Raw genomic sequence first — 23,567 nt, 5'->3', positions numbered from 1 at the left:
CCAGTGTAGTGTTATTGGGTGGCACAGCCTACCCTAAGTGGACCTTGTAGCATTTAGGCTAATGAATAGCATTAAGTCCTTAAAAATCCTGTGAATCACTAAGGTTACCTGAACCGTACTATCAGGTGTCTGACCTCTTACACACTCACTGTCTGTCTCTCCTACATCCCATGGGGGGGTATGCTACATTCAACAGTCTGGGCTCACGTTTCACCTCTAGCTTATACCTCTGGACTTTGTGTACAGTAGCGCGTGTGTGTGTGTTTGTGTGGGTGTTTGCATACTGTATGTATCCTCCTTCCTGGGGGTCTTGGACTCTTAGAAGATTGGTTTGGGGCCTCTTATCGACTCGTGGGTCATGTTCTGAGGTCACGTTTCTCTCTAGGTGGGGTACTCTTGGCCAACTCGGGTCTGTGAGTTGCTGATGCCGCTGTTGTTCTTGTTAAAATGCTTAATGTAGGTGAAATGTCATGTGAACAGTATGGCTAACCCAATTCACCAGTGGTTATCATCCGACAATTACGGCAACTGCTATGTCATGTGGTGTCCTTCCTCTCTGACACTGTCTTTCAGAGAGTGTTCCCATCCAGAGAGAACGAGAGGAGTGGGAGACCAACGGTGTATCAGAGGCTCTGGGTCTGAAGATACTCCTTGAACTCGACCTTGAACTATCCTGCCTACCTGGACAAAAGGAGGAACCTATTCACGGGCTGAAATGGAGAACAGCAAGGTGACCGACCCTGAAGTCTGGGAAACCAGTCACTGTTGTCAAATCAAATCAAATTAATTTGTCACGTGCGCCGGATACAACAGGTGTAGACCTTACAGTAAAAAGCTTACTTACAGGCTCTACCCAACAGTTCAAAAAGGTATTAGGTGAACAATAGGTAAGTAAATAAATAATAACAACAGTAAAAAGACAGTGAAAAATAACAGTAGCGAGACTATATACAGTAGTAAGGCTATAACAGTAGTGAGGCTATATACATGCACCGCTTAGTCGGGCTGATTGAGGTAGTATGTACATGTAGATATAGTTAAAGTGTACTATGCATATATGATAAACAGAGAGTAGCAGTAGTGTAAAAGAGGGGTTGGCGGGTGGTGGGTGGCGGGACACAATGCAGATAGCCCGGTTAGCCAATGTGCGGGGGCACTGGTTGGTCGGGCCAATTGAGATAGTATGTACATGAATGTATAGTTAAAGTGACTATGCATATATGATGAACAGAGAGTAGCAGCAGCGTAAAAGAGGGGTTGGGGGGGCACACAATGCAAATAGTCCGGGTAGCCATTTGATTACCTGTTCATTAGTCTTATGGCTTGGGGGTAAAAACTGTTGAGAAGCCTTTTTGTCCTATACTTGGCACTCCGGTACCGCTTGCCATGCGGTAGTAGCTTTGTACGAGTCTCTGTGTGTGGAGTACAGGTGATCTAGATTTTTTTCCCTCTGGTTGCACATTTAACATGTTGATAGAAATTAAGTTTCCCTGCATTAAAATCTCCAACCAGTAGGAGCGCCGCCTCTGGGTGAGCTGTTTCCTGTTTTCTTATTTCCTTATACAGCTGACTGAGTGCAGTCTTAGTGCCAGCATCCGTCTGTGGTGGTAAATAAACAGCCACGAAAAGTATAGCTGAAAACTCTCTAGGCAAATAGTGTGGTCTGCATTTTATCACAAGATACTCTACTTCAGGCGAGCAAAATCTAGAGACTTCCTTAGATTTCATGCACCAGCTGTTGTTTACAAATATGCACAGACCGCCCCCCCTCGTCTTACCGGAGTGTTCTGTTCTATCTTGCCGGTGCAGCGTATATCCCGCTAGCTGAATATCCATGTCATCATTCAGCCACGATTCCGTGAAACATAAGATATTACAGTTTTTGATGTCCCATTGGTAGGATATTCTTGATAGTACCTCGTCTAATTTATTGTCCAATGATTGCACGTTGGCAAGTAATATTGACGGTAGCGGCAGCTTTCCCAGTCACCTTCTGCGAGTGATTGTGTTGTAATACATATTATATGAATATACACTGAGTGTACAAAACATTAGGAACACCGGCTCTTCCATGACATAGACTGACCAGGTGAATCCAGGTGAAAGCTATGATCCCTTACTGATATATATATATATATATTACGTTTTATTGTTGCATTTCCTTTAAAACAGCTCATATATATTTTTGAAACGTCATTTGATACACAAAAAAACGGAATGAAAGCATAAAACACAGCATTTGAATATTACATTTAAATTAGTTCAAAAGTACATGTTGTTAAAAACAATAGAAACAACCATGAATAAAAATACATTTTCTTGTAAAACATCCAATCTGTAAAAGCCATTTAAAATGGGGGGGTGCAACTCAATATTAGGAAGGTGTTCTTTATGTTTCGTACACTCAGTGCACATATACATACAGTGTATATAATATTAGAAATATATTGTAAATATATATATTTCTCTATATATATTACAATACTAAATATATGTGTAATATATTTGTAATATATCTTTGTTCCAATATATTTATCTATTACTGTTTATTCATTGACATATTCCTCATCCCTGTCCCGTATGTGTCCCCAGCAGCCGGTGAAGGAGGTGCCTCCCCAGCCTCGCTACCCCACCCCGCCCCTGGCATCATCCTCACCTTTGACCCCGATATACTCCCCCTCAATGAGAAACGCCACTGGCTCCATGCAACATGTACAGGTGGCCTCTTCTGGTAAGGAGCATTGAGGACTTTGCAAGACACCTCCAGATAATTGTTCGAACTGGATGGAATATGGGGAAAAATGCACCAAACTATTTTTTTATCTTCAACATGGAAATGATACCAAAAATGATTTACTGAAACTTTTTACAAATGATGGAGTCACTCATGATTCACCAAACTATATTTTGAAAGAGGAAGCAAAATACTTTAAGCATATGTTTTTGTTTCAGTCTCCTCTATCTCCACTAATTGAAGATAATTGAATAAAAAACAATTATATTAATAATGTCAAATTAACAGCTGTACAGAAAGACTCATGTGAAGGCCAAATTATAGAGGAGGAACTTCTTGATGCAATTAAAGCCTTTAAATCCAGGAAACTCCAGGGCTGGATGGCATACCAGTGGAGGTATACCAAATATTTTTTTGATATACTCAGAGGACCGTTATTTGCATGTTTTACCACTCCTATATAAATGGTAGATTATCAGGCACTCAACAAGAAGGTCTGATTGAATTATTACTGAAACAGGACCCAAGTGGTATATATAAAGATCCAGTCAATTTAAAAAAAAATGTAGGCCTCTTACACTTCAGTGTTGTGATGCAAAAAATTTTAGCAAAATGTATCGCACATAGAATTAAAAAGATATTGTCAGATATTTTTCATCCTAATCAGACAGGTTTTTTACATGGACGATACATTGGAGATAATATAAGACAAGTACTGGAAACAATAGAACACTATGAAAAATCTGGGAAACCAGGCCTGGTATTCATAGCTGACTTTGAAACGGCTTTTGATAAAGTACGACTGGAGTTAAATATAAATGCCTGGAATCTTTCAATTTTGCAGAATCAGATCCAACAATAATATCAAGGGGCTAGAAATCCTTAAAAACAATGGCGTCATTGTATGCTGATGATTCATGTCTTCTTTTAAATCCATAATTTAGATCCCTCCACAGCATCATATAGGATCTAGATCATTTTTCGAACCTCTCTGGATTACAACCAAATTATGATAAGTGTACTATATTAACTAATTTAACTTTTACATTACCGTGTAGTTTACCAATAAAATGGTCTGAGCAAAAAATATTCCATTTTATTTGGAATATCAAGCCAGACAAAATTAAAAGAACCTATTTATATAATTAATATGAATTCGGGGGGCAGAAATGATTAAATATTAAAGCAGTAGACATCTCACTAAAGGCGTCAGTCATACAAAAGTTATTCTTAAATCCGAATTGGTTCTCTAGCAAATAAGTAACAATGTTTCACCACAAGTTCAAGAATGGCCTTTTTCCCTTTATTCAGATTACAACTGCTCACTTTCAGTTATTTGAAAATAAAATCATCTCCAAAATATCGCTATTTTGAAAACAAGCCATAGAAATTTGGCTGCAATTTCAGTTTAATCCACCAGAAAAGACAGAACAAATAATACAACAAATATTGTAGTTAAAAAAAACATTATTTTTTGATAACATAAAAAAAAGAAGGTATAATCTTTGTAAATTATATCATAAATAGGACTAGTGGAGTTATGTCACAAAAATATATGGAAATGTCTGCTCTACCCAAAATTACAACCAACTAATTGCAGCGTTACCGCAAAAATAGAAGAAGCAGTGGAAGCAGGGAAAAGTAAGGAACATGTCTGTCGGCCCTGCATTAAAGACCAAAATTGGTTAAAGAACATTTTTATCAATAAAAAAAGTATACCAGTTTCATTTAAGGACCAAACAATTGACAGCTGTGCACTCCTCCAGCATCATTTCATTTTTTTCTGCGTCTCACGAATGTTCTTCTTTGTGATCCAAACACCTCACACTTAGATTCCTCTGTCCATAACACTTTTTTCCAATCTTCCTCTGTCCAGTGTCTGTGTTCTTTTGCCCATCTTAATCTTTTCTTTTTATTGGCCAGTCTGAGATTTTTCTTTGCCACTCTGCCTACAAGGCCAGCATCCCGGAGTTGCCTCTTCACTGTTGACGTTGAGACAGGTGTTTTGCGGGTAAGTCCTCAACTGGTAGCTTCATTAAATAGTACTCGCAAAACACCAGTCTCAACGTCAACAGTGAAGAGCCGACTCCGGGATAGACACTCTAATGTACTTGTCCTCTTGCTCAATTGTGCACCGGGGCCTCCCACTCCTTTTTCTATTCTGGTTAGGGCCAGTTTGTTCTGTGAAGGGAGTAGTACACAGCGTTGTATGAGATCTTCAGTTTCTTGGCAATTTATCGCATGGAATAGCCTTAATTTCTCAGAACAAAAATAGACTCAGAAGTTTCAGAAGAAAGGTCTTTGTTTCTGGACATTTTGAGCCTGTAATCAAACCCACAAATGCTTATCCTCCAGATACTCAACTAGTCTAAAGAAGGCCAGTTTTATTGCTTCTTTAATCAGGACAACAGTTTTCAGCTGTGCTAACATAATTGCAAAAGGTTTATCTAATGATCAATTAGCCTTTTAAAATGATAAACTTGACAAAAAATGTGCTTTTCTTTCAAAAACAAGTGACCCCAAACTTTTGAATGGTAGTGTGTGTATTTCTTAAAAATATATATTTTCCTTCATTATTTTTCACTAACCCTAAATATATATATATATATATATATATATATATATATATATATATATATATATATATATATATATATACATGTGTGTGTATTTATATGTATGTACAGTATGTATGTATGTATGTATGTATGTATATTTATATATATATGTGTATGGATGTATTTATGTGTGTATGTGTGTATGTATGTATGTATGAATGTAAGTTGTATATTGTATATATATTTACACACACTTACATACATACATACATACATACATGTATGTAAGTGTGTGTATATATATATATATATACACATATACACACACATATATATATATTGTATATATATTTACAAAAAAATATATGGGGGATTGGAAAGGATGCAGACAATTACAATGACGGAAGCTACAATCTATCTGCAATATTAAAGCTGATCTACCCGCTCAAAAAAAATTAAATACATTTTAAAAAGATGCCTCTCGCTTCCAAAAAGTTTAGGATAGGATATCGATTGCTTTGCTATCTAAAATCAAAATAATTCAGAATTGCTGAAATTACTGCAATACTGTTAAAGAGCAACTGAGTTGAACAACCACCTTCTCTGGTATGAGTCAGAAACATTCATTCTAGTATCAGAATTGGCTACAAAGTACGATCATTTTTGTCATAAAGTCAGTATCGTCCAAAACTGAGATTTGCAGATGTAAGGAATATATTGTGCGTATCACTTTTCCTTGTGTTGGGTTTATTTCAATCCTGCCCACATGCCCATAGCTGTCAGCACCCAAGTACTCATCAATTCAGAGCGAAGCTGCACGCAACCCAATAGTTATGCCCACGCCAACCATGGTGAATTTGGTTTGACTTTGAATATCCTCATGGTGCTAGTTAGGGGCCATCAGTAAATTACACAATTACACAGTAAATTGTACATGGTGCAATATCAAAAAATGTCAATAGCTCCAAATTTAAATTACTTAAAAAACCTCAAACAACTTATAAATTGTAGAAATTGATATACAAATATTAAAAGGATTTAACAAGAAAACTAAAAGGTGTACAAGATGAAAATATTGTCCCATTTACATTGTGTAATTTATTGACAGTCCCTCACTAGACCCACAGATGGGCTACCCAAAATCAAACCAATTTTGCCATGGTCGCACACCGGCTGAAGCTGATTGGCAAAAGAAGTTGGCTAGTTTGCTTAGGTTACTTCCAGACACAAGAACTGGTTCAACTGTTTCAAGTTATTTAGAGTGACTGCAACTGTGTACTGTTTTGGCAGAGTGAATGTACAAATACTTCCCACGTGCGAACACACACACAAGAGACACCCACATCAAAGCAAGTCTCCAAGCCCCAAATCTCATTCTCAGTCACATTTCCTAACGAGTAGGTTTGACACAGAGTAAAACAGTCAGCTCAGCTGCTCTTTAATACATTTTGATCACTTTTCATGTCATTTTGGCCAGCTAATAAAAGTGTGAACCTCTTTTATTAATGAATTACCGTTAGCTCCAGCAAACGGCAGGCTACATTTTGGCAAAATAAAAATCCGCCCCATTTGTATTCAGAAATACATCCTTGATTGTAAATTACAACTTTATAGTAGTATATTACTAACTAGCTAGCTAATTATTTTGTGTCTAAACCAACCAGATTTTATTGATCTGCAGCACGTTATCTTGAATGGGCCAAGTCAGCTGCGACACTCTCACCAGGGGAAGTTTGAGCTAGCATTTTCACTTTGGGTACGCTAGCCAACATGTCAAAAAACCTTGGACTTGAACTATTAACCCCAAGTAATCATACACTATTCTTACATTACAATAAACTACAGTGTTTAAAGTATTCAAAACAACTCAAATCAAAATTTCCACAAAGATACATTTTTGTTGAAGCATGATATAACAGACTGTGTTGTGTTTGCCTTTGTAGTTGTTGGCTCCTTTAATTTGCTGAAGCCTCCAGAGAGGGACCAAACCCTGTTCTCCCAGATGAAGTCTATCAAGTCTCTGAGACAGGCTGGGATCACTGCTGTCTTCACTGGACAAAATGTCAGTCCTTTCATGGAGCTTGTTCTGATAGATGTTATCTGTGCTCTATTGTTTCTTTGCATTTTCACCCGGGAGTGTTGAGCAACACAAGTCAATGTAGGCCTATATAAATAAAGTAAAATATCATTTGTATGCTCCGTGTAATATAATGCTCTATAACGATTCCAAAACGCTATATATCCATTTTCAGAAATGTTGGTAATTCAGTATTTTTTTATACTTCTGAAAGAGATTGGTGTGTATTTTTCATATCTAATCATGGCATGGGGTTGTTAAATGACAGACATGTGTTTGTTTGGAACCAGTTCTTTTTCAGAGAGACAATCACATTTATTGCAAAACAAGATATACAATGCATTCGGAATGTATTCAGACCCCTTGCCCTTTTCCACATTTTGTTACGTTACAGCCTCCTTCTAAAATGGATGAAATAGATTTTTTTTCCTTCATCAATCTACACCCAATAGCCCATAATGACAAAGAAAAAACAGTTTTTAAAAAATAAAATAAACTGAAATATGACATTTACATAAGTATTCAGACCCTTTACTCAGTACTTTGTTGAATGCACCTTTGGGTTGAATGCACCTTTGGCTGCGATTACAGCCTTGAGTCTTCTTGGGTATGACACTACAAGCTTTGCACACCTGTATTTTGGGAGTTTCTTCCATTCTTATCTGCAGATCCTCTCAAGCTCTGTCAGGTTGCATGGGGAGCGTCGCAGCACAGCTATTTTCAGGTCTCTCCAGAGATGTTCGATCGGGTTCAAGTCTGGTCTCTGGCTGGGCCACTCAAGGACATTCAGAGACTTGTCCCGAAGCCACTCCTGCGTTGTCTTGGCCGTGTGCTTAGGGTCATTGTCCTGTTGGAAGGTGAACCTTCGCACCAGTCTGAGGTCCTGAGTACTCTGCAGCATGTTTTCATCAAGGATCACTCTGCACTTTGCTCCGTTCATCTTTCCCTCGAGCCTGACTAGTCTCCCAGTCCCTGCCACTGAAAAACATCCCCACAGGATCATGCTGCCACCACCATGCTTTCCCGTAGGGATGGTGCAAGGTTTCCTCCAGACATGATGCTTGGCATTCAGGCCAAAGAGTTCAATCTTGGTTTCATCAGACCAGAGAATCTTGTTTCTCATGGTCTGAGAGTCGTTTAGGTACTCTTTTGGCAAACTCGAAGTGGGCTGTCATGTGCCTTTTTTACTGAGGAGAGGCTTCCGTCTGGCCACTCTACCTTATTAAAGGCTTGATTGGTGGAGTGCTGCAGAGATGGTTGTCCTTCTGGAAGGTTCTCCCATCTCCACAGAGGAACTCTGGAGCTCTGTCAGAGTGACCATCAGGTGCTTGGTCACCTCCCTGACTTAGGCCTTTCTCCGCCAATTGCAAGGTTTGGCCAGGCTGCCAGCTCTTGGTGGGTCCAAACATCTTCCATTTAAGAATGATGGAGGCCACTGTGTTCTTGGGGACCTTCAATGCTGCAGACATTTTTTGGTACCCTTCCCCAGATCTGTGCCCCGACACAATCCTGTCTCGGAGCTCTACAGACAATTCCTTCGACTTCATAGCTTGGTTTTTGCTCTGACATGCACTGTCAACTGTGGGACCTTATATAGACAGGTGTGTGACTTTCCAAATCATGTCCAATCAATTGAATTTACCAGAGGTGGACTCCAATCAAGTTGTAGAAACATCTCAAGGATGATCAATGGAAACAGGATACACCTGAGCTCAATTTCGAGTATCATAGCAAAGGGTCTGAATACTTAAATTCCGTAAATAAGATAAAGAACTGTACAAATGATACATTTAAAAAATTACAACAAAAAAGATCTTTGCAGTAGTATGAGATCTGGGCTCTGGTCAAAAGTAATGCACGTCTTGGTATGACGCCACAAGGGAATAGGGTGCCATTTGGGACGAGGCCTAACTCTAACCAAACACTATAGAATGAGGCACGATTCATGATGGGTTGAATTTATATTTGAAACATAACGGAATTTGAACATCCATTCCAGCTAAACAATGGATATATAGCATTTTGCAACAAAACCCATTTGAATACAAAAAATCTATTAAATCTGAGAACAGTAATATTTTACATACACATAAAGGTACCCATACGCCTTTATTTCTGTTGAAACATTGGTGGATATAGCTTTTTGGAAATAAACTATCTGTTGGTGGTATAATATCTCCTCAGAGGGCTGACAGTGAGGGGGAGCTACTGGAGCTCATTCCCATAGAGGAGGTGATCCTGGCGGACATAGACTCTCTGGTGCCCACCCACGACGAGAGTGGCCGGCCCATTGCAGAGTGGAAGAGGCAGGTTATGGTGCGCCAACTCAAGGCCAGGTTACAGGACGAGGAGGAGCAAAGGATGAAGGTATGTTTTCAACACATGCATGTAGCATTCTGTACAGTCGTTATCTGCGATGGAAGCAGATTCATGCCAAAAAATACACATTTGCTTCCATAGTTCTCAGGATATGGACTGGAGTAAATTACCATTGGGTGTCTGAGGATTGTGCCATTTATAGTGTGGAAGAATCTCTAACAACGTCGCAAAAAAGTATTTTTCATGTGTAACACTAGTTTTGTTGAGCATGTAGATAGCTAAAATTAGCATGTAGCTGATGATGCTCACCATTAGCTTCAAACTTTTCATTGTTTTTAAGTTGAGACCTTTCCTTCCTTTGCTCACCACCAGGACATGGCTAATAGCTACACTGAAGCAGATGGTTGGAAGTACTCACAGGCCCACAACGCCATCCTGGGCCCGTTCGGCGAGCTGCTGACTGAGGACGACCTGCTCTACCTTGAGAGGCAGATTGAGAACGTGTCCATGCAGAAGCGCTGCCAGGCCTACGAGCTGGAGCTGGCACGTCTCACCGAGGAGCTCCGCGCCATCCTACCCGACCCCATCGCCAACATCACTGTCAACAATGAGTTCCTCCAGCAGATGGACGCAGACGGACATCTACCTCTTCCTGTGTGGTGTAGTCGTGTCTCTGGCATTGTCAAGAGTATGTACCAACTCCTGGCCAGTCTGACGCGCCGAGATGAGGAAGTGGTGATGGAGGTGGTGGGCGAAGGGGAGGGGGAAACGGTGGGGGTGGGGATTGAGAGGGGCTTGTGTAGGCTTCAGCGTGTTGAGATGGTGTCATCCTTCAGCCACCGCTTGGAGAGCCAGAGCTACAGCAAAGGGAGGAGGGAGAGGGTGGAGAGGGAGATCCAGCAGTCCGGGGTGTCGGTGAGGAGTTTGAGGTCCAACTTTGAAGGTCAAATTGGGGGGATTTACCCGTTTGGGGGGTTTGTGAATGACTCGCATCGACCGGTCACAAGGAGCCAGACTCCGAGGGGGAGGGTGGAAGCTTCTGAGTTAGCTGTTCAAACCCCTAACACCGCTCTAGGCTGTGAACTTGAACTAGCCCGCCATGACATCCCTACCCCAATCCGGGTCATGGAGACGACCAGCCTGAGAAAAGAACGCATTGTCGTCCTGTTCTTGAGCCACTGGAAGAAGTCAGCATACGCCATCTCTGTGAGAGCCAGGGTGAGAAAGGAGGCAGTCGAAAGAGCAGAGGCCGTGGTCGACACAATAAGGAACTCGACACAGTCAGGGACACCACATCAGACAACAACAATACAATCAGGGATACAAAATTGGACGACACAAACGGGGACGCCACACCGGACCGGCTCTCTCTTTCTCTTCTACCGCCAAAAAACTGCAGTAGACAAGATGCTCAACACCTGGCGGAGCGCCAAAATACAGTCTTCGCCGGTATCCCCAAGCCAGTGGTGCCCCACCACCTATTCCCCCGAGCACTTCCTGCCTCTCCAGGTGGACGGGGCGCCGGTTGCCTACGACAGCCTGACCCTTGACCTTTTCATGCTGGGCTACTTCCACATCCTGGAGCAGGATTTGCTGGCTGAGGAGCGGAAAATGAGGCACCTGCTGTGCTTCGAGGTCTTCGATCACGTAGGTTGTTTCCCATGGGAGACCGTCAGGGACTTCCACAAGGCCATCCTCCAGGAGATCCAAGAAGGGAAGCGGCAGTGGAGTGATGGATTTGAGGACATCAAAGCCAGGTTCTTTGGGAATGCTGCAGTACCTGGAAGGTACCATCCTGGGGTTGCCAGAGAGTGCCAGTATCCAGACACAAGGCTAGTGCCCGAGGTCATAGTGCAAACTGCCACTCCGGAAGAAGAAGAGCTTCTCAAGTGTAGCAGCGGCACGGACTTCTCCTGTTTCAGCAATGATGAGATCTGTAAATACATCGACCGTAGCTTTGCTTTCTGGAAGGAGAAAGAAGCTGAGCTGTTTGATTTCAAACACTAGTCCTTGTTTTCACTTTGTCTTTTGATATTTTTGTATAACGCTGTTGCATTTCTAGATTTTTCTTTGCTAATCGGGTGCTTTCAGAGGGTAAAGTGGAAGATTGAATGCTCTGAATTTAGTTTATGAGTGTGCGTACATGTTATGCAATTATGAATCAATTGAAAGAAGCCGAGTCTACTGTAATTAAATCCAAATCCAAATCGTTTTTGGCATGAATCTGCTTCCATAATGAGTATATTATGATATCGATACTGCAAATGGTAAGACCAAGAGCATACATCCCTACAACATAACCTAAGGTCTTCCCACGCCCAGCGTACAACATGATTTACTGCAGTACAACATGATTTACTGCAGCTCAAACTGTTTCTTATTGAACCACTACAACACTAAAGTACCTTATGTTGAATGACCTTTGAAGGATCAAGTTCTCTGGATGTTCTCTGATGTTAAGCCATTCTTCTGTTGGGTGTAGACCAGAATGTCCATCAGATCTTAGACCAGAATGTACAACACTCCAGGTTGGGCCATACAGTTAGCTAAACATGTACCTTCCCGGGATTTGATCGGAGTTGCTTTGCTCACATTTTTTAAAGCCAAAGGCAGTCATGCCAATCCGTGGGGGGGGGGGAAACCCATTCGGCCAATTACTGACTCAGATGTTACCATGTGCTTGCGACAACTCTCTGTTTCTGTACTCTCTGACACATTGGACGTTTTATCACTTTCCTGTCCAGGTGTTGTTTGGGAAGTGACTTTTTGTTCTCGGAGGCATCTAAGGGTTAACTCGAAGAATTTGTTGTGACCACCCAAAGCACATGCACACCACGATTCCACCGTGACATCCACACACACACTCTCACACGCAGTAGACAAGAAGCTTGGAAGTTTGGATTGTTTCCCGCTGTTGGGGTGAGTGAACATTGCCAGCTGTCAGAATGGAGGAGGAGAAAAAAGAGAAGTCAAAACCATCTTGTAACATAAAGGTATGTATGAATGCATCCTGGTACATTCTCAGATGTTTCTACGTCTCAAAAATGTTAGAATCTCTAGATGAGTTCGTGACATCGGCTGTGCAGATCCGGCTACAGGCCTATCGCTCAATACCAAATACATGTAAAAGATAAGCACGTCTGTAAATTGCATGGTGCTTATATTTTCCATTCACTTTGAAATGTGGCGTATAGTTTGATCTACAAAACAGATGGCCTGGGACGTGGACTTATCTGAGGTCTGTAAACATCTGACAAACTTTGATGTTGGAGTTGAACATCCCTTTAATTTATATCTGCAGCTTAACTCTGCTGACCAATTTGATTCAAAACTAAAATGTCCATTAAGCAAGCAAGCAGTTTTGAAGTGACTGATTCAATTGTCCAACAAGAATAAAGGGGAAAAAATTAGGAAAAGTGCTAGTGTTTTAGGGTGAGGGAAACAACTTTGAAGATCAACACAAATATTGCTTCAAGATCCCACTTGTTGCACGGACTACAAACGTTCTATACTTAGGCTCAAAGTCGAGATCAAAAACAGTTTCCCCTCATTCTTTAGTCACAGCAAGACATGAGGTAGAACAAAGGTTACCAGAGAACACACAAGGACAAAGAATGCCATGTGGGTTTTCAGTGCCTACAGACTTACTATTGGTACACAGAGAACGTCTATAAGCAGTGAAGACCTCCAAGTACCAAGAGAACATCTGCAGGTAACTCCATGACTGATGGGATTCAGGTAGTAGCAGTAGCAGAGAATATCTTCTTTGCTGTGGGCTGACAGTTTGAGTTATGTCTGCTCTCTCTCTCTCTCTCCCTCTCTATCTCTCTCTCTCTTCCTTCCAACATCTCTCTTTTCATCCCCTATTCCTCTCTCGGTCTCCGATCCTCCCTCTGTCTCTCTCCTCCCCTATTTCCCTCTTTACCATGCGACTACTACCCCCCCCCCCCCCCCCAACACACACACATAGATATTTGTGCTGTGTCACAGTCTGCTCCAGCTCACCCAGTTGCTGCACAGTGCCTACTTCAAGAGCTGCATCACCACCATTGAACATCGCTTCGGTTTCAACAGCATGTCTATGGGCACCGTCTCCTCTCTGCACGAGGTACAGCAGCCCCTGCTGGTCTCCACTGGGATAACCACCTGCATGTACAACTCAATGCACTCCAGCACTTCTATATAGCCTGGATGAGTACAACAATACTTGAAATCACTAAAGAATGTATTTTTTAATACATATGTATGACAGTATAGATACGTCAAAAGTAAATGGGAAATATAGTGTCAATACACAGGTATAAGAGCCACTTTGAAGTCACATTCTTTAAAATTCTATTAAATAAAAAAGGAATTTATTGTAACATATTATGTAGTGCTCCATTCTCACTTTAGAAGGGTCTCTCTCCTGTTCTACCACTCTCCCAGCAGACATGGCTGATTGAAATGACATAATTACAACCAGTTTACAACCTTAATCTGGCTGAAATGACAGTCCAACCAGTTACAGTTGAAGTCGGAAGATTACATACCCTTAGGTTGGAGTCATTAAAACTCGTTTTTCAACCACTCCACAAATTTCTTGTTAACAAACTGTAGTTTTGGCAAGTCGGTTAGGACATCTACTTTGTGGATGACACAAGTCATTTTTCCGACAATTGTTTACAGACAGATTATTTCACTTATAATTCACTGTATCACAATTCCAGTGGGTCAGAAGTTTTCATACACTAAGTTGACTGTGCCTTTAAACAGCTTGGAAAATTCCAGAAAATTATGTCATGCTTTAGAAGCTTCTGATAGACTAATTGGCATCATTTGAGTCAATTGGAGGTGTACCTGTGGATGTATTTCAAGGCCTACCTTCAAACTCAGTGCCTCTTTGCTTGACATCATGGGATAATCAAAAGAAATCAGCCAAGACTTCCGAAAAAAAATTGTAGACCTCCACAAGTCTGATTCATCCTTGGGAGCAATTTTCAAACGCCTGAAGGTACCACTATCATCTGTACAAACAATAGTACGCAAGTATAAACACCATGGGACCACGCAGCCGCCATTCCACTCAGGAAGGAGACGTGTTCTGTCTCCTAGAGATTAACGTACTTTGGTGCGAAAAGTGCGAATCAATCCCAGAACAACAGCAAAGGACCTTATGAAGATGCTCTAGGAAACAGGTACAAAAGTATCTATATCAACAGTAAACGAGTCCTATATCGACATAACCTGAAAGGCCGCTCAGCAAGGAAGAAGCCACTGCTCCAAACCACCATTAAAAAAAGCCAGACTACGGTTTGCAACTGCACATGGGGACAAAGATCGTACTTTTTGGAGAAATGTCCTCTGATCTGATGTAACAAAAATGGAACTGTTTGGCCATAATGACAATCGTTATGTTTGGAGGAAAAAGGGGGAGGCTTGCAAGCCGAAGAACACCATCACAACCGTGAAGCACGGGGGTGGCAGCATCATGTTGTGGGGGTGCTTTGCTGCAGGAGGGACTGGTGCACTTCACAAAATAGATGGCATCATGAGGCAGGAAAATTATGTGGATATATTGAAGCAACATCTCAAGACATCTGTCAGGAAGTTAAAGCTTGGTCGCAAATGGGTCTTCCAAATGGACAATGACCCCAAGCATACTTCCAAAGTTGTGGCAAAATGGCTTAAGGACAACGAAGTCAAGGTATTGGAGTGGCCATCACAAAGCCCTGACCTCAATCCTATAGAAAATGTGTGGGCAGAACTGAAAAAACATGTCGGAGCAAGGAGGCCTACAAACCTGACTCAGTTACACCAACTCTGTCAGGAGGAATGGGCCAAAATTCACCCAACTTATTGTGGGAAGCTTGTGGAAGGCTTGTGGAAGGTTTGACCCAAGTTAAACAATTTAAAGGCAATGCTACCAAATACTAATTGAGTGTATGTAAACTTCTGACACACTGGGAATGTGATGAAAGAAATAAAAGCTGAAATAAATCATTCTCTCTACTATTATTCTGACATTTCACATTCTTAAAATAAAGTGGTGATCCTAACTGACCTAAGACAGGGAATTGTTACTAGGATTAAATGTCAGGAATTGTGAAAAACTGAGTTTAAATGTATTTGGCTAAGGTGTATGTAAACATCCGACTTCAACTGAATGTCCGCTGGGCTGTGACTGTGTCCTACAGATGGGGAACATGGTGCTGGTGGTGTTTGTCAGTTACTTTGGGAGCCGGGTCAACCGGCCTCGTTTCATTGGCTTTGGGGGGCTGCTCATGTCCTGTGCTGCTGCCACCTTGGCCCTACCTCACTTCCTGTCCAGGCCCTACCAGTACCACTTTATGTCAGCTGGTAAGAAGACAAAACCCTATATATTACTCTCAATATATTACAGTGCAGTTTTGCAAAAATTCAATGCATTACAGTGCAGGAAGTCCATGAAACCAATTTGATTATGAATACAGGTCTAATTGTGTCTGGCTGGCTCGCGATAGTACACTTTAGAGAAAATCTTGATGTATAAAATGTTAAGTTAGATTTTATCAACACTTTTATCAATTTAGTTATATTTCAATTAATCTCTCATGGACAGATGAAACGGTGAGAATCTGTCAAGGCTCACATAGAATTATGTGAATACGAGCAGCAGTATTTAGTTCCTGGTTTGGTAAAAAAATGTGGACGAATCAGGATTGGGCGAAGGCGGTGTGTGAAATGGTCCAGTGATTTTCAAGCCTGTGTGTGGACGGTTTCCACTAGATTCCACAGCTACAAAGTCAAAATTGTCTGTATTGCAAAAATTCATGAAAACAAAAATGTGATTCTTGGCCATGATAAACACGGTGTTTAAAGAGAGGTGTTTGTGTGAGAGTTTCCATTCACGAGGAAGCCTTCCTCACGAGCCTACCCTTCCTCACGAATTCACAATTGTTAACTGCATTCCCCCCAGAAGTAAAACAGGAAAGGAAAAACTTTAGTGAGATAATTGTACTTCTGGGTAACCGAGGGGGGGGGGGGGGGGGTGCAACTCAATATTAAGGTGTCCTTTATGTTTTGTACACTGAGTGTAAATATTTTTTTGTTTTTGTACTTCATAGGTTGGCACAAGTAATAATAAGGCTCAATGCATGTTTCTCAACGTGACTGAACTGATCACCACACAGAAATATATATATGAATGTGCTTTTAGCCGGTGGGTCATGGGACACGTGTGTTCCAAGGGAGAATTCCTCTGCCCCTGAAGTGTGCAGACAGGGGGGCGGTGGGGACCCCTCTGAGGTGCGGACCCAGTGGCTGACCATGGCAGCTGCCCAGGTGCTGTTTGGCATTGGCTCGGTGCCCATCCAGCCCTTTGGCATCTCCTATATAGATGACTTTGCTGAGCCTGGGAATTCAGCTCTTTACATTGGTAAGATACTGCTACAGTGCTGCCTGGGTGCTGCTTTACTTGAATCTGTTATGATCAGGGATCAGTGCTAGAGGCGTCACTACAGACCCAGGTTCGATCCCAGGCTGTATCACAACCGGCCGCGATCGGGAGTCCCATAGGGCGGCGTACAATTGGCCCAGTGTCGTCCGGGTTAGGGGAGGGTTTGGCCGGGGTAGGCCATCATTGTAAATAATAATTTGTTCTTAACTCACTTATCTAGTTAAATTAAGGTTAAATAAAAAATACAAATATGTTTCTGGCAGGAGAACCAGACAAACTGTTAATTGAAACATTTGTTAGATTTAAATGTTTTGTTGATGATTTTGATTTGATCTGAGGATATGATCAATTAAATCATTTATGGGGCTTCATTGAATCTGGTCCTGGTGAGGAGAATATTTCAAGTTTCACCTGATTGGAATTTAAGTCATGATTTAGTTTTTGTGTGTTCTAGCCATCCTTTTCTCCATCTCTGTGTTTGGGCCAGCCTTTGGGTACCTCCTGGGTTCCATGATGCTCCGAATCTATGTCGATGTGGACAAGATAGGTTTAGGTAAGTCACTGCTGAACTGTTAGATCCCGTTTGTGAGAATGAGAAGAGCATATACAGTATACAAAATATGAAGCAATGAATTTAATGTTCTCTACCTTTCTTTCCCTGCTCTTGGACCCCATCCCTCTTCTTCTCCCCCATCCTCTCCTTCCATCCATCCATCATCATCCCAATCCTTCTCCCCATCCCCTCACACCCCTCTCTCCCTCCCCTCCTTCTTCCCTGTCTCCCCCATCCCTCTGATCCCCCTCTGTCTCATCCCAGACAGTCCGTTGGACCTAACCCCGTCTGACCCTCGCTGGGTTGGGGCATGGTGGATGGGCCTACTGGTCTCCTCTGGATGTCTGGCTCTGGCCTCCATCCCCTACTTCTTCTTCCCCAGGGTCAAGGTCCCGGCCCAGGCCAAAGTAGGTGGTCAACCACTTCCTGGGTTTGGGTTCATTCTATTCTAAGTCGATTCAAGAGATAACTAATACCTCATTCTCAAAATGTTTCAGGCTATTGACTGATTATCCTCATTCTCAAAATGTTTCAGGCTATTGACTGATTATCCTCATTCTCAAAATGTTTCAGGCTATTGACTGATTATCCTCATTCTCAAAATGTTTCAGGCTATTGACTGATTATCTGGCTTTTTTTCAGGCACCTAAGACTGAAAGTGACCCTTTGAAAGATGAGACCTCTTCAGAGACCTCTTTAATTGACTTCTTAAAGAGTAAGTTCCTTTAAAGGGATAAAGTCGATGTTTGTGTGTATGTTCTTGTGTATGTTAATATACACTACATGACCAAAAGTATGTGGACACCTGCTCGTCGAACATCTCATTCCAAAATCATGGACTTTAATATGGAGTTGTTCTCCCCTTTGCTGCTATAACAGCCTCCACTCTTCTGGGAAGGCTTTACACTAGATGTTGGAACATTTCTGCGGGGACTTGCTTCCATTCAGCCACAAGAGAATTAGTGGGGTCGGGCACTGATGTTGGCCGATTGGGCCTGGCTCGCAATCCAATTCATCCCAAAGGTATTCGATGGGGTTGAGGTCAGGCCAGTCAAGTCAAGTTCTTCCACACCGATCTCGACAAACCTTTTCTGTTTGGACCTCACTTTGTGCATGGGGGCATTGTCATGCTGAAACAGGAAAGGCCCTTCCCCAAACCTTTGCCACAAAGTTGGAAGGACAGAATCACCTAGAATGTCATTGTATGCTGTAGCGTTAAGGTTTCCCTTCACTGGAACTAAGGGGCCTAGCCCAAACCATGAAAAACAGCCCCAGACCGTTATTCCTCCTCCACCAAACTTTACAGTTGGCACTATGCATTGGGGCAGGTAGCGTTCTCCTGGCATCTGCCAAACCCAGATTTGTCCGTTGGACTGCCAGATGATGAAGAGAATGGCCAGAGAACGCATTTCCACTGTTCCAAAGTTCATTGGCAGCGAGCTTTACACCACTCAAGCCGATGCTTGGCATTGCGCATGGTGATCTTAGCCTTGTGTGCGCCTGCTCGTCCATGGAAACACATTTCATGAAGCTCCCGGCGAACAGTTCTTGTGCTGATGTTGGTTCCAGAGGCAGTTTGAAACTCGGTAGTGAGTGTTGCAGCAGAGGACAGACGATTTATACGCGCTACGCGCTTCAGCACTCGGCGGTCGCGTTCTGTGAGCTTGTGTGGCCTACCACTTCGCGGCTGAGCCGTTGTTACTCCTAGACGTTTCGACTTCACAATAACAGCACTTACAGTTGACCGGGGCAGCTCTAGCAGGGCAGAAATTTGACAAAGTTACTTGTTGGAAAGTTGGCATCCTATGACGGTGCCACATTTAAAGTCCCTGAGCTTCAGTAAGGCCATTCTACTATGGAGATTGCATGGCTGTGTGCTCGATTTGGCTGTCAGCAACGGGTGTGGCTGAAATAGCCGAATCCACTAATTTAAAGTGGTGTCCACATACTTTTGTATGTATAGTGTATATGTGTCTTGCCGTTGTGTGTGTGTTAATGTGCATATCCCAGTGTTCCCGCGTCTGCTCCTGAGGATGCTGCTGCGGCCTGTCTTCCTGCTGCTGATCCTGTCTTAGTGTTGTTTCTCCTCCTCCATCGCCGGCCTCGCCACCTTCCTCAGCAAGTTCCTGGAGCACCAGTACGGCACCACCGCCACCTACGGCAGCTTACTCATCGGTGAGGAGTTACATACGCTACACTTACACAGGCACACGTACACAAACCTATGCCCACCAAACACACCCATGCACACATGCACGCAGGCACACACACACACACACACACACACACACACACACACACACACACAGTCTTGTACAGCTAACCTTGTGGGGACATACAATTCAGGCCCATTCAAAATCCTATTTTCCCTAACCCCTAACCCCTAACCCCTAACCCTAAACCTAAACCTAAACCTAACCCTAATCCTAACCCGTATTCTTACCCTAACCCTAACCTTAACCCTAACCCTAACCCAAAAACCTAAACTTTATCCTAACCCTAAACCTAACCCTAGCTCCTAACCCTAACCCTACAACTAACCCTAGCTCCTAACCTTAATATTTAACTTAATTCTAACCCTAACACTAATTCTAACCTTAACCCTAAACCCCCTAGAAATAGCATTTGACCTTGTGGGGACTAACAAAATGTCCCCAGTTGGTCAATTTTTACTTTGTTTACTATTCTTGTAGGGACTTCTGGTCCCCACAAGAATAGTTTAACACGTCCACACACACACACACACACACACACACACACACACACACACACACACACACACACACACACACACACACACACACACACACACACACACACACACACACACACACACACACACACACACACACACACACACACACACAGACACACACACACACACAGACACACACACACACACACACACACACACACACACACACACACACACACACACACACACACACACACACACACACACACACACACACACACACACACACACACACACACACACACACACACACACACACACACACACACACACACACACACACACACACACACACACACACACACACACACACACACACACACACACACACACACAATGTCTCTAAGTAGTTTGCAACTTTCCATCATTTTTTCTCTATAACCAGCTGTGACCTCCACCCTGTTGTCTTTCTACAGGAGCCATCAACCTGCCCATGGCTGCTGTAGGGCTGCTGCTGGGCGGGGTGGTGATGAAGCGTGTACGCCCACCTGTTCGGACCCTCCTCTGGCTGTGTTTGGTACCTCTCTCCCTCTCCATACTGCTCTGTGTACCTCTCTTCTTCATGGGCTGTTCCACTCAGAGAGTGGCGGGGGTCAACACAGACTACGGTCACACACAGGACCAGTGGGCTAATAGGTGAGCTGGATCTGTCTATACAAAAATACCCCTCGTTACTGTGGTGCGGTATTCTACTGTGTGATTATTTTTTTTTAATCATCGGCAGCACAAATCCTCAGCTCTCAATTATTCATGTTAAGTCTCCTTATACTCTCGCTACGTCATGACCTTTATATAGATCACTGACTTTATTGTACACTCAACATGTTGCACCATTGTAGCCTATACTCAGTACATTCCTAATCAACCATCAAATGTTGGCGAATATTATTTCCTATTCTATCACTAACACAAATAGTATATTTTGAAAGGAACAAGTCAGCCATCATCAAACTCTGTGATTCTATTCCTGTGATTCTATCAGGACCATCCGATCTCACTAGTGTTGTTATTTTCCCCAGGTCTCTATCTCTCTGTAACTCCAACTGTTCCTGTCTGAATAACGTATTTAACCCTGTGTGTGGAGAGGACAACACAGAGTACATCTCTCCCTGTCACGCTGGCTGCACCAATGTCACCATCGATACACTAAACCCTCACAGAGTCCAGGTACTACATAGGTCATCCTTGAGATAGACTATGTGAAACCTAGCCTGGTCAATAGATCTGTGGCAAGATAGCACAAACCAATTTGAAACCAAACTATGTGAAATTGGTATTTGAAATACATTTGGAAGCCTCTGTAACTCATAAACGAGTCAAAGGCTACTTGTCCTTTTGCTTACAGACGTAGGATCTTAATTTGATCACTCTTTTGTTGCTGAGAATTTTCCTGCACAGCTGGAAATGCACACTTGTAGTTTATTCCACTTTAAACTGTCAGATTAGATTTGCTTTATCCAAAATGTATCAACCCCAAAAAAAAATGTTCATGGATTATAATACACATAGTAAATCATATTTCCTTCTGCTAGGATTATTTTCCTGCTGTAGCAAACTGGCTCAAATTAAGATCCTAATTCTGTATGCAGTGTGGGACATCCTTTAAGACTGTAAGAAAATACTGTTAAAATAATGTACCCTTACTCTCCTCTCTAGACTTACACCATGTGTAGCTGTGTGACCACTCTGTCTGCTGTGCCCGCTGGCGCGGCTGGTATGGGGATAGGTAGGGCCCTCCCAGGTTCTTGTACCAAGAGCTGCCCTCACCTCGTCCTGCCTGCCATTCTCCTCATCGCCTTCGCTGGCTTCATTGCCAGCCTCTCCCACAACCCCATCTATATGATGGTGCTCAGGTACTGGTGATGACGGTTGTGGTGGTAATGATGATGATGATGGTGGTGTTGATGATGGGGCTGGTGGTGATGATGATTATGGTGTTGATGATCGTGGTGGTGGGGTGAAGATGATGATGATGATGATATGTATGCATGATTTATTCAATTTGTTTTTCAGGACAGTCTTTCAAGAGGAGAAATCTTTTGCAATTGGAGTCCAGTTCCTGCTGATAAGAATGCTAGGTAAGTTAGCCTCTAAGCGCATGTGATTGCTGGACAACAATGCCCTATCCTTCATTTTCCATTATGTTCCAGTCCCCCAAAAAAATCCAATGTCTGAATATATTTCATATATGTTTCAGCCTGGCTGCCAGCCCCTGCTGTGTTTGGGCTGGCCATCGACTACTCCTGTGTCTGGTGGAAGCACGCCTGTGGGAATAAACAGGGCGCCTGTGGTTACTACGACAACAACATCCTTCGGAACAGGTGCGGCCGCACTTGATGTGCTTGCAAATTAGGGGTCACAAAGAACAACGTCTTGTTGTCCTTGTGAGTGTTTTTTTTATTGAGATTGGGAATAAATAAAGACACTTATCATGATGAATATACTGAATATGGTACATGTTGTTCTTGCTGTGTCCTCTCTCCCAGGTACTTTGGGCTGCAGGTGGGTTATAAGTGCCTGGGGTTGGTGCTGCTAGCTCTGGCAGGCTGGAGAGTACAGCACACACCTTGTCTGAGTATTGAGAAGGAGCCTGAGGTGCCGGTGTGAGAGGCCAGCACTGACCCTGAGGGGCCACTGGGGAAAGGGTCAAGACCATTGGTTCCTACGGCTCAAGTTAGAGCACAATACTGGCAACACTAAGGTTGCAGGTTCAATTCCCGCATCGGCCAATTAAACTGAATATGTGTCACTGTTAACGACAGCTGTCTTAGTCGCGTTGGATAAAAGTGTCTGCTAAATGTTATTATTATGTAGTATCATCAATGAACGTGTTTTATTTTGGAATATAATCAATATTGACATAGTTTCTTCCATTATTTTAAGGGACTTTTGATAACCTCACATGCGACTTTGATAAAGGAATGTTTTTGGTTTGCTTATCATGAAAACCTGTATACACTACTGTTTTATTGTACAGTATTTACATTGTCTTTATGTGTATCAATGACACTATTTGTGAATGAATCTGAATGTCATATTACTATAAAAAAAAAATATTGTGGTTTATAACACAGTCTTTTTGAATATAAAACTAACCTGAAATCTTCAATATTTTATTATGTTACTTAATTTACTGTTGAGTAGCTCTACATTG

The 23,567-nt window shown here is 42.4% G+C and overlaps 1 protein-coding gene and 1 pseudogene across 1 annotated transcript; both read left to right on the top strand.

The window, feature by feature from the left end:
* Positions 1-715: 715 nt before the first annotated feature.
* On the top strand, positions 716-11,695 carry LOC139551279 (espin-like protein). The gene is made up of 7 exons (XM_071362747.1): positions 716-730; positions 2,593-2,731; positions 7,236-7,375; positions 9,599-9,726; positions 10,048-10,420; positions 10,478-10,921; positions 10,988-11,695. Exons 1-7 carry the CDS (start codon positions 716-718, stop codon positions 11,693-11,695), a joined length of 1,947 nt encoding a protein of 648 aa, XP_071218848.1.
* A 723-nt stretch (positions 11,696-12,418) lies between these two features.
* LOC139551065 (solute carrier organic anion transporter family member 2A1-like) lies at positions 12,419-23,522 on the top strand (annotated as a pseudogene).
* The last annotated feature ends 45 nt before the right edge of the window (positions 23,523-23,567 follow it).

The sequence above is a fragment of the Salvelinus alpinus genome, chromosome 23 (genome assembly GCF_045679555.1).
Source record: "Salvelinus alpinus chromosome 23, SLU_Salpinus.1, whole genome shotgun sequence".
NCBI classification, from domain to species: Eukaryota; Metazoa; Chordata; class Actinopteri; order Salmoniformes; family Salmonidae; genus Salvelinus; species Salvelinus alpinus.
Note: the sequence above shows the minus strand (reverse complement) of the source record. Positions and strands in the feature narration are given on the sequence as shown.

Excerpts from the sequence above, each read along its gene's own strand:
- LOC139551279 (XM_071362747.1), top strand. Across the intron at positions 2,732-7,235 it reads TGTACAGGTGGCCTCTTCTG|TTGTTGGCTCCTTTAATTTG; the intron begins GTAAGGAGCATT and ends TTGCCTTTGTAG. Across the intron at positions 10,922-10,987 it reads CCAGGGTGAGAAAGGAGGCA|ACAACAACAATACAATCAGG; the intron begins GTCGAAAGAGCA and ends ACACCACATCAG.